This window comes from Penaeus vannamei, chromosome 27, assembly GCF_042767895.1.
Source record: "Penaeus vannamei isolate JL-2024 chromosome 27, ASM4276789v1, whole genome shotgun sequence".
In the NCBI taxonomy this organism is placed as follows: Eukaryota; Metazoa; Arthropoda; class Malacostraca; order Decapoda; family Penaeidae; genus Penaeus; species Penaeus vannamei.
Window position 1 is genome coordinate 27,525,635 of NC_091575.1, and position 12,500 is coordinate 27,538,134.

Sequence of the window (12,500 nt, forward strand, 5' to 3'; positions counted from 1 at the left end):
CGACTTTATCAAGAAAATGTTCTGATGTGGGCCATAGTGCTGTCCCTAATAGCTTCCTAAAGCCAGCTCTGTCACCAAAGGTTTTCTGAAGTAACCCATGAATTTCTGCAGCCATCTTGTTGGCCTTAAAGCAGAATGTGGTGAAGGTTCCTTTATCCATGAATTCCACTATTGCAAAACTAATGAACCATCAAAATAAGACATTACAAAAATAAACCTAACTCAACATGTACACTTACATATATGGCAAGCAGTCTGGAAGACTAGGCACCCTATTTCAGATTGTTTTGTAATCTTTTTATATAGTTTTTGGTTTCCTCACTTTAAAATCTTGAGGTCAGATAACTTCCTGTCCATTTTTACAGCCAAACTTGCAGTTGGAGGGTTATAAGGTGGGGTGGTACTTATTCCCTATAGTAAAGGTTATTATCAACTAGAATATCTAATTATTCCTGTCAACACAATAGTCCCCCAAATAATTTCAAGCTACAAGTGTACATGGAAAGGGGGGAGAGGTATGGTAATGCTGAAACACATAGAACATTTGCTCCCATACATGATCACCCTATAATAATATCACAATTTATTATTTTGCAATCATTGTGATAAATCAAGCGAGTTCTAGGTCATGGAAAAGTGACTAGATTATTAAATGTTAAGGAAGGCCTTTGGAAAATTTTCCATTGATGCCAACATGGCTTGCACATACATCCACATACATTGTGATTTTAGTTTATCAATTTTGTGTACACAAGAATAGTCACCAAGGACTCCACTCCTAGTCCTATTATCTTAGCCATTTAACCTTGTCTGATTTTTCAGAAAGTGTTAGATTTCATCTTTATTAGTATTAATGCTGTTAATAGCATTAGAATAATCATAATCATAATCATAATCATAATAATAATAATAATAATAATAATAATAATAATAATAATAATAATAATAATGATGATGATAATGATACTGACAGCACTGATGATAATCATAATAGTCAAAATTATAATAAATTATCATAATAGTAATATCAATATCAATAATGAAGAGGATGATAATGATGATAGTAATAATAATAATAATAATCATTATTATCATCACCATCATTATCATTAAGGACTTGCAGGACCATGTATGTGTAAACAAAATTTAAAAAACAAAGCTACAGTTGATAGTACATGGTACCTGAACCTGACAGCAAATGCATAACAAAGGCGCTATGACTCAGAAAAACAAAAACAAAAGGACTATCAAATTCTTTAGTTAACTGCAAAACTACAAAACATATTAGTATGTATCAATGTATTACAGCTATTTCATTCTATTCTTAAGCTACTTTATTTTGGTATAAAATAACATCACCCATGACAAATAAATGAAAAAAATATATATTATATATACAATGCTCCACAGAAGTGATTTTAAAGATTAAGATTTAGTTTTAATTCCATTTGTTACAATGGATATTCTTTGCTGTGACATATTGTCTGTTTTATTATGCTTCCAAATCTTCCCCTGTGTGCAAGGAATGGCCAGGGTTACCATTCACTGGCCAGGCATGGGATTGAATGCAGGTCTGCAAGATTGCTAGTCCAACAAGCTACCCGCTGCATCAGCACACCACTCAGCAAGTGACTAGAGTCCAATCTGAATACCAGATTATAACACAAACAACTGACTTTGTGGATGATGTAACACATAAACTTCTATATTCTTTTCACTCATGAGACTTCTTTTCCAACTTTGGACAATTTTTCATGTAACAGAAGAAGCAAAGACACTGATTCCACTGAGACAAAATATTGTATACAGTAGATTCTCCACTACTTTCTAACAGAAGTGGGCATCATGGCCAAATTTTCTTTCTATCAAACGCATGACTAATACATAGAACGTATTCGTAAAACTTCCCACTTTTTAAAATCTCATCTTCCCCCCCCCCAAAAAAAAAGTAAAACACAAATATCTAGCTGATGATTGTATATTTACAAGTTTATACTCTAATACACCCCTCAGTAAACCATATAGCCTTAAAATGTTTTCAATATATGCCTAAAAAATAAACAGTCTCAACAACTGTTGTGCAAATGGTGAAAGGGACAAATGTGATTTTAAAAAGTATTAATTTGTACATATCTATATCTTCCATAAAACATGAAATGAACACTGCACTTCTAGGATTACTTTTTATGAATATTTCTTCATTTCAAAAGTATTATGACTAGAGGAGAAAAGTGCTTCATTTTACCAGGAAACTTGTATTCCCAACTTTTTTCACTTAAAAATAAGGTTTCCACCAGATAACACAATGCTTTTAGTGTTAGCAATGAGGGATTAATTTGGTATATTTGCTTTCATTCTTCATTTGAATGGGGACAATCTTGTCTAGAATAACGGAGATGGATTTTTGTGTTAAAAGATGGATAGATGTCACGAAGGATAGTTCCTGTCTAAAACGGAAAACCCTGAAGCTGCAAGTTGTCTTTTAGGCAACTACTGAGAAATTTCACTCTGACACCATTCTCTCAGAATAATCATTTGCACCACATCTTTTGTTTTTTTCTTTAATACTTTCTCTCTGTCTCTGTCCCTCTCTTTCTCCCTTCTTTCTCTCTCTCTCTCTCTTCCCCCCTACTCTCTCTCTCTCTCTTTCCCTGTACACACACACACACACACACACACACACACACACACACACACACACACACACACACACACACACACACACACACACACACACACACACACACACACACACACACACACACACACACACACTCACTCACTCACTCACTCACTCACTCACTCACTTACTTACTTACTTACTTACTTACTTACTTACTTACTCACTTACTCACTCACTCACTCACTCACTCACTCACTCACTCACTCACTCACTCACTCATTTACTAATTCTGAAATCCTCCTCCAATACAACTAAACCAACCATTTATTCACACAGTCTCTCAGTACCTCTTATGACAGACTGCCTACTCTTCTGATCCTCTAGAAGCTGGTGGTGGGTTGAGGCTTTGATGGGGGGGAGACGCTCCCAGGCCCCGTTTCTTTTGGGCTTCTGGCTCCAATGGGTGAGCTGGTCCACTGGGGGGGATCTGATGGCGCTGGCATCGCCAGAGTTGACACCTTCACTGGCCGCCACTGAGCTTTGCTGGGTGAGGGCGTGAGGTGGTTTGCCCCCCTGCCTGGCGACACCGATTTTGAGCTGAAGGGGGGCACAACAGGAGGGGATAGTTCCATCACAGGAAGCATCAGAAGTAGTTGCTACAGGCCCTGTCACCACTGTCGACGTCTTTGGTATGGTGCTGCTGGTTGACGAGGCTGGTTCCTCACTCACCTTACCTGAAGTTACCCGGCTTTCAACACCGTCATCTGCCTGCAAAGAAAAAGGGTGGAAAATTAGTTGGGATGTTTTGCAGTTAATGAAAGATATGAAAGAGAGACCAAAATATTTTGCAGGTTCCATTATTTGGTAAGAGGATACAATAGCAACACCCCCTACATGCAAATTTCAGTTTAAAAATAAATTCAGTTACTCTATAATAATGGAAACTGCATTTTTTTTCTTTTTTCTTTTTTTTTTTGGCCAAGAAACATGAAACAAAAAAAAGAAAGTAGAGAAACTACAAAGTTCAGGAAGTGACAATATTTAGAACTCGGTAACGCAAAGAATTTGGAAAACGGTCAAACAAATCATTTGCGTTTTCAACCAATTATTTTCACTGCTAAGGATCAAATCTCTGCTCAGCAGGGGCGAATCCCGAAGTGTAATGATTAACTCTTTTGCTTAATGCCCTGCTGTTTGGTGATGAAAAAAAAAAAAAAAAAAAAAAAAAAAAAAAAAAAAAAAAAAACTTTTAGTATGCTCTCATATACAAAACATATCATAATACGGCATATAAAATTATTATACAATGCCCCAACAAGTAAAAACTACCTCCTTTACTTCTGGGGTATCAATGTGAAATTTTGTGCGATATCAACAACTTTTTTATGCACAAGAAGGGGATCTGCCCCTGTGTCTAAGACAACAGTCAGGGCATGCATAACACCAAGGGCAGATCTGATGTGCAAGAAGAGAAGGGAGGGGAAAAGAAACAAACAATAATAATAAATAAATAAAAAAGATAAAAAAGAACAGTAATAGGAATAATAAATACAATAATAATAATAGTAATGAAAATAAGAAAAAAAGATCCAAGCCTTGTAAACTATGTAACCAGAAAATAACACATGGCCTCTAATACTAAACACTGCCACCTCTTGTCAGCGTGGAGAGGGCTGGTGTCAAGTCTTCTAGATGCCATCTCGTCTTCTGAGTTGGTTCCGGTGCTTGTCTACTGTCTTGTCTCTATCCTCCATGCCTCTGAGACGGGTCTACAGCTTCTTTGGCAGCGAATTTCAAACCTTGCATCTTGGCTGCCTACCGATGTGGACACTAAAAGTTTGGGGTATGGCCACCTTCTCTTTTTTTTTTTTTTTTTGCTTTTTTTTTTTTTTTTTTTTTTGCTTTTTTTTGCTTTTTTTTTTAATTGACTGAGAAAGGAGCAGCTAAATTTTGGAGTTTGTAAATGAACAGCAAGAAATCAAATTTGTTTTTTCTTTATTGTTGTGAAGCAAGAAAGAAATAATCTATGTCGTCTTTTGGTGAAAAAAATAGTGACGATCCATAAGTCTACAAAAGCCAAGACTACAGTTTCATGCAAATACAGTACATGCTACACCAGGTCACTGATGACAAGACTAATGGTCTTTTTCCATTCATTGCTGCACCTTATCTGTACTGTACTATTAATTATTATGGCATAATTGTCAAAGCTAAAATTTTTTGGATGTACAAGTGGTGCAGCAACAAGGGTCAAGAACCTTCAAGTGATTGTGGACAGCATTGCCTAGCAAAACTTCAACACATGAGGAAAAGTTGAAAGAGATTCTGATGTTATGATGACAGTGAATTGATTTCTAATCATTCTAGCTGGGAAGCCAATCAATATCTTTGGAAGAGCTTCACATCTTGTAAGTGATAATGGTGATTCTCCACTGACTGAGAACGTAGTTATTGTAGTGGCAAAGCCGTTCACAAACTTCACAGTGAATACCATATGGGGATATGATGCCTCACAGAAAACTACAGCTACTACTGTTTAGGTTTTTATCCATCCCCAACCATATCTAAGTAAAGCTAAGAATGAAGATATGACTGACTAGCCGTAGCTTCTCTGTGACACACCATGGCTTATAGTCAGTGAGCTAATGGGCTTGAGGCAACGATTGCCAGACGTGAGAGAGTAGGTGGCCGCCCACACAAACCGTAACACGTACCGCACTAGAAGAGCCCGGAGGAGGGCCAAGGGAGCCCCTGGGGCTGCCCCCCCCTCTCGGCTGGGACAAGCCACCAGGGGGAGTCCCTGGATGAGAGCCTGGGCTAGATACCCCAGGGTCTGCCAACTGAGGCTGTGCACCCGAGATCTGCCCCTGGACGGGCTTGGGGCCAGTGGCGGAGGAGTCCCGATGGAACTCTGGCGGCGGAGGGCGCTGTATCCAGTTGTACTGCCTCTTCTCAACCGGCACTCCCCATCTCTCCAACTCTATGTACTGTTTTCGTGAGACAATTAGACCAGTTTTCATAAATATCAATAATTGGAAGGACCTGCAACATCAAAACCCATGCGTTATCAGGAAGATGCCTGCATTACCTGACCTCAGCCAACCCCGCAGCAAACTGGAACTTGTTGTGGAGACTGAAAATATTGCCAAGATATGTCACGTATGTCATTAATGTAAGAAATGAGTATGGGCTAAGGGGGTGGGGGTAGGGGTGGGGGTAAGGAGATGATTCACGTGGTCAGACAGTACGGGACAACACACCCAGGCAAGCAAGGTGCTCTTTAGGCTCACTTACTTGGTTTTTGAGAGAAGAGTAACAGTCCTTGCACACGACCACTGAATGCCCGTTGTCCACTACCATGCCTCCAGGCGGTCGGTTGTGTTCTTTCAGGAAGGGGTAGTCCTGGGGAAAGAAGGTGGCTGTTAGGCATACAGTTTAAAATTTGATACTTTTTTATTAATACTTTCTATCAATGTCGGGATATCTGGCATTTACTCTAAAATTAAGCATCAGAAATAAAATTAATATATAATTTTGAATATCTTTCAATTTGTAATATCTGACATCAAATTTCAAATAAACTAGTATCAGCTATCTATTTTTCATTTTCATATCTAATATCTATATCATGTTAATCTAACCTGATAAGCATGTTTACATAATCTGTCAATTATGAATATGATAATCGGATTACTAATATTCTAAACTAAAGTTCAATGGTTAGCTCTAAACAGTTTACAGTATAATAGTCGACCTGAATACAAACAAGCGACAACAGGAGTGTGACAAATCCCTTTTATCTAACCAGGATATTTATATAGAAAGACTTGAGTATATATTGCTCTTCCAAACATGCTTATAGTACATGAAATTTAATTCACAGGAGATAAGTAACACTTGTCGACATGTTACGAAAACAATGAAACGGATACTGGGAGTAATGATATTGGTCGAAATGCAACTTGTCAAAGCTCGTATCTGTTAAGTACTATTCAGGTATATCGACTTGACTTGCGGACATTGCCATGGGCCAAATAAATGGAAAGGAAAAAGATTTAGCATTCTAAGAAAATATCTAATCCTTACGAATACATAATGTAGTGTTTTTTTCCCATTATTCTACCATGTCATATAATAAAAATAATTTGAACTCTATAATCTAATGTCATTCAGAGCTTTCCAATCCCATTTAAAATTTGTGAAAACATATATATAATGGTTATAATAATAATAATAATAATAATAATAACAATAATAATAATAATAAAGATTATATGCTAATCATAATAATAATAACAGTAAGTATAATTATAATAATGATAATGAAGTTAAAACTAACAAAGAATAATAATAATGATAATAATTATAATAATAATAATAATAATAATAATAATAATAATAATAATGATATTAACAATCATAATAATAATAATAATAATAATAGCCATAATAATAATAATAACAATCATAATAATAATAATAACAATCATAATAATAATAATAACAATAATAATAGCCATAATAATAATAATAATAATAATAATAATAATAATAATAATAATAATAATAATAATAATAATAATAATAATAATAATAATAATAATAATAACAACAACAACAACAACAACAACAACAATAATAATAATAATAATAATAATAATAATAATAATAATAATAACAATAATAATAATATTATAATTAATAATAATAATAATAAAAAAAAAATAATAATAATAATCAATAATGATAATAATCAATAATAATAATATCAAAAATAATAATAATAATAATGATAATGATGATAAAAATGAAAATAATGATAATGATAATGACAATAATAACTGACTAATAACAGTAACAATGATAATACTCTGGTAATATTCGAACTTTAGAAAAACTTAAAAATAGAAACAACAAACAAATGAACCAAGAAGGCTTTTGAAAGATATCACAAAACTTAAAAACAATAGATACAAAAAGAAATGGTTACAACGAAAAAAAAATCTATACGTGAAAAAAAAATTAAAACAAACAAAAGAGAGCAAGAAATACAAGAAAAAGACAACCAGTCAAATCCAGAAACTGTTTACATCCAAAGAAACAGCTTAAAAAAAGGAAGAAAAAAATCCATACTTAAAAAAAGAAGAAAAGAGAAGAAGAAAAAAAACTACGATATCAACAAATACCAAAACTTCTACAACCAAAGAAACCACATCAAACGTTTTAAAAAAGAGCAAAAAAAAACAAGAAGAAAAGGAAAAGTTAGTAGCCCCGCGGCGTTGGAAGTGGAACCTGTGGGATCTAAAATAACCCGGCACTCGCTGTGCATGTGGCTGCTCCGCGCGCCCGCCCCTGCCACACGTCATGCTAATAGGGGGAGGGGGTGGAGGGTGATGGAGAAGGGGTGAAGGGTGATGGGGGAGGGAGGTGAAGGGGGTGAAGGGGTGAGAGGTTCAGAAGGGTGAAGGGTGATGGGGAAGGTCGGAGAGGGGGAGGTGAGGAGGGGGGGTGAAGGGTGACGGGAGAGGTGGGGAAGGGGTGAAGGAGTGAGGGGGTCGGAAGGCTGATGGGGGAGGTGGAGGGGTAGGGGTTTGGAGTGGGAAAATTGGAAAGGTAAAGGGTGATGAGGGAGGTGGGGAAGGAGTGATGGGGGAGGTCGGATAAAGGTGAAGAGTGAAGGGGAAGGGGGTTAGGGGTGGGGAAGTCGGAAGGGTGAAGAGTGATGAAGGAGGTGGGGAAGAGTGGAGAAGGGTGAGGGGTTAGTGGGTCGGAAGGGTGAAAGGTGATGGGGGAGGTCGGGACGGGGTGAAGGGTGATTGACAGGGGAGGGTTAGGAGGGGAAGTCGGAAGGATGAAGGGTGATAGGGGAGATGGAGAAGGGTGAAGGAGGAGGTGGGGAAGGGGTGAAGGGGCTTGGAGGGGGTGAAGTGTAGCGGTGGGGTAAGGGAGCGAAATGCGGGGAGAAGGTGAGAGAGGACGATTCTATGGGGTAGAAATAGGCATTCAGGTTAGCCATCTCTGCACGCATATAAACGAGGTGTGTGTGTGTGTGTGTGTGTGTGTGTGTGTGTGTGTGTGTGTGTGTGTGTGTGTGTGTGTGTGTGTGTGTGTGTGTGTGTGTGTGTGTGTGTGTGTGTGTTCTTGTGTCCAGACACACATAAACAAACATATAATACATATTCACACACACACACATACATATACATGTACTTGCACACACACACACGCACACACACACACACACACACACACACACACACACACACACACACACACACACACACACACACACACACACACACACACACACCGTTCATTTACCTGCCCTGAATGCCTATTTCTATCCCATAGAATCGTCCTCTCTCACCTTCCTTACTCTTACCCCCCCCCCTTAGCTCCTTATCCGCAGGACCACTCGCATCCCCCCCCAAGAGAGAGAAAATAAAGAAAGAGAAAGAGAGAGAAAGAGAAAGAGAGAGAAAGAGAGAGAGAGAAGACAGAGAGAGAGAGAGAGAGAGAGAGAGAGAGAGAGAGAGAGAGAGAGAGAGAGAGAGAGAGAGAGAGAGAGAGAGAGAGAGAGAGAGAGAGAGAGAGAGAGAGCAAACGAGTGCGAAGAACGATGAAAAAAAAAGAAGAGAGAGGAAGCGGAGAACGAAAAGAAGACAAAACAAAAGAAACGAGAAAGGAAAGAGAGTCGAAAAATAAAACACAATAAAACTGACACGAAGGAAAACAGACAACAAAACCACTATTGGCGTGACGGCGAAGGAAGAAACACCCCATCTGACTGGGAGGGGGTGAAATCAGGCAGACAGACAGACACAGACAGCCCAGTGTTTAACCCCAACACTACACCGCTGTCTTTTGTTTACATTCCGGCGCCTTTAAAAGCACGTGTGATCTGCTTGCTCAAAGAAGCTACATTCCGGTGAATCTCTTTCTTTTGTTTGTAATTTACGATATGCACGGATGGAGGGACGGGTGGAGGGACGGATGGAGGGGCGGATAAAGTGTGCATGAGCTTACTTGGGGGACTTTGTCATAGATTGTATTCCATGTATCTGTTATTACGACTGTGACACACACACACACACACATACACACATGCACACACATACACACACACACACACACACAAACACACACACACACACACACACACACACACACACACACACACACACACATACACACACACACGAATATATATATAAACTGCATGCACGTACGGCACCGTCAGAAATCGATGCCACGCCTGCAGGAATTAATCAGATAAGAGCTAAAAACACACACTGTCCTTGATAATCGCAGCATGACCTTTAAACTATCCATTTTAGAATCAAGCCATATAAAGAGAATTCCGTAAAAATAAAGTAAATGAAGAAAAATAAACCAGAGAAAATATAAAAAGGAAAACCACGGGAAAATCAGAACCGAAATGTTTAATTCTTTTCGCTCGATTGGCTGCGTTCAAGTCAGAGTTGTTCGTCCGAAACAGAAGAGAAAAAAACACTAACGACTCGGAAAGCGCAAGATAAAAACGACAAAGAAAAAGACATGAAAAAACACCCGATAAAAGAAAAAAGAAGAAGACGTGAATGGACACACACACAAAATATGACGATGAAAAATAATACGAACCATAATAGGAAAATACAACAAAGAAGAAGAAAAAAAGAAGAGACAAGATTAATACGAGGAAGAAAACAAACAGACAAAAAAACAAAAAAAAAGACGACGAACGCAAAAGAAAATATGACGATGAAACATAAACCGAAGCATAAAAGGAAAACAAAAAACGAAGCAGAAGAAAGAAAAAAACGAAGGAAAAAAACACGGAAGAAAATGGAATTTAAAGAAAAGACAGATCTCACGTTTGTCAAATCTTCTGCAACAGTTAGCAGACGCGAATAACTGAATGCAGAAGAGACTGCAAGTCATCAAAGTACACTGTGGAGTAATCCGTTAGTTCCACGAAGTCTGGGAGATTTGGAAAGCCATTTTGATTTTAAACAATAGCATAAAAAATGTAGATGTGAGCTTGGTACAACTTTTGCTTACTTATCTATTTGTCTGTCTATCTGTCTGTTTCTTTTCCTATTCGTTTCCTCGGGCTTGGTACAACCATTTACGTATGCCTGTCTATTTGTCTGTCTCTCTGTCTCTTTCTTCTCCTATTCGTTTCCTCTAAACACCTGGCGCTTAAGAGAGCAACAGTTGGGTGAAGGAGAGGAAGTGAATTATATTTAATCAATGATAATATATCGTATTATCTTGGTCTGTTGGTACAGGTCTCTCGAAGCCAAACGACTATTTTTTTCTCGTTCATAAAATGTGTGATTTCATTACTCACTCTCTCTCTTTCTTTCTCTTTCTTTCTTTCTTTCTCTTTCTTTCTATCTTTCTCTCTCTCTCTCTCTCTCTCTCTCTCTCTCTCTCTCTCTCTCTCTCTCTCTCTCTCTCTCTCTCTCTCTCTCTCTCTCTCTCTCTCTCTCTCTCTCTCTCTGTGTGTGTGTGTGTGTGTGTGTGTGTGTGTGTGTGTGTGTGTGTGTGTGTGTGTGTGTGTGTGTGTGTGTGTGTGTGTGTGTGTGTGTGTGTGTGTGTGTGTGTGCATGCTTCTCTGGCGAAAATATACAGTAGTCAAAACATCTCTTGCGCTGTGACGATATTCATTCATTCATACATTTTCTTATATTAGTCTAAACTTTCTGTCTGTCTGTCTGTCTCTTCCTCTCTTTCTTTCACCCCCTCTCCTCCTCCCGCTTCATCCCCTTCCTCCTCCTCCATCCCCATCTCCCTCTCCCTCTCCCTCTCCCCCTTCTTCATCCCCTTCCTCCTTCCTCTCCCGTTCTCCACCCCACCATCTCCCTCTCCTTCCCCATCCTCCCTCTCCTCCCCATCTCCCTCTCCCCTCTCTCCACCCCACAATCTCCCTCTCCTTCCCCATACTCCTTCTACAACCCGATTTCCCTCTCCCTCTCCCTCCCCCCCCCTCTCCCCCTTCCCCATCTCCCTCTCCCTCCCTCCTACCTCTCCCCTTTCTCCACCTCACCATCTCCCTCTCCTTCCCCATCCTCCCTCTCCCTCCCTATCTCCCTCTCCCTCCCTCCTCCCTCTCCCTTCTCTCCACCCCACCATCTCCCACTCCTTCCCCATCCCCTTCTCCCCCCCTTCCCCCTCTTCCCCTTCAGGAATGCTGAATCCTCCTCAGCCATCACGGTGTCCAGACGCCCATCACTCACGTCAGACAACCAATGCAATTTGATATGTCCTGGCTGACTGATCTGGCATGCGTGGTATTTCTGAAGATTAGCTTATCGAAGAGATTATATTTATCGACATAAATCTAGGCGTGGCTCAACCGAGACTTTCGTTGGGCGTGTGCAGAGCAAGTGACAAATTTACAAATCGAAGGTTTCATTACGAACACACAAATCTCGTCGAGTTACTTTCGTGGCTCGGCGATTCTTTGGGGACAAGGCGACGGTAGTAATGACAAGACAAAGAATAAGAATAACAAGAATACTATTATTACTTCTAATGATAAGAACAGCAGTATTACGTCTACATCTAAACCGGTAATAATGCGGTTAAAACCCATTTATATTTTAGACTTGAGAGAGATAGAGAGAGAGAGAGAGAGAGAGAGAGAGAGAGAGAGAGAGAGAGAGAGAGAGAGAGAGAGAGAGAGAGAGAGAGAGGGGGGGGGGGAAAGAGAGAGAGAGAGAGAGATTGAGAACTTTAGAACTTTAGAACTCCCGATAGGCATCTGAAAAATGAGTAAAAAAAAGGAAGTAAACAACAGGTGTTCGCCAGGTGATGGGGAGGAGTAGGCCCAGGTGCACAACGGGAGACAAGTGTTCAATTGTGTCTAAGG

General features: G+C 39.2%; 1 protein-coding gene and 1 long non-coding RNA gene across 6 annotated transcripts in view; both read right to left on the bottom strand.

The window, feature by feature from the left end:
- LOC113805479 (uncharacterized) overlaps positions 1–2,964 on the bottom strand; it is a 3,846-nt gene extending 882 nt beyond the window's left edge. The window contains exon 1 of the long non-coding RNA XR_003475684.2: positions 1–2,964. This exon is cut by the window's left edge and continues 165 nt beyond it. This is a non-coding gene — a long non-coding RNA (uncharacterized lncRNA).
- The window catches only part of LOC113805478 (uncharacterized), a 61,360-nt gene that overhangs the window by 2,365 nt on the left and 46,495 nt on the right, over positions 1–12,500 (bottom strand). For 2 of the 5 annotated variants that reach the window (XM_070141107.1, XM_070141108.1), the window contains exons 3-5: positions 5,918–6,025; positions 5,338–5,610; positions 2,971–3,391 (exon numbers count right to left, since the gene is read on the bottom strand). In XM_070141107.1, coding sequence (XP_069997208.1) covers positions 2,971–3,391; positions 5,338–5,610; positions 5,918–6,025 — 802 coding nt within the window. Of the gene's footprint in view, positions 1–2,970; positions 3,392–3,837; positions 4,439–5,337; positions 5,611–5,917; positions 6,026–12,500 lie in introns of those variants that run through there. The other 3 variants (XR_011399681.1, XM_070141110.1, XM_070141109.1) reach the window with 3 other exon arrangements.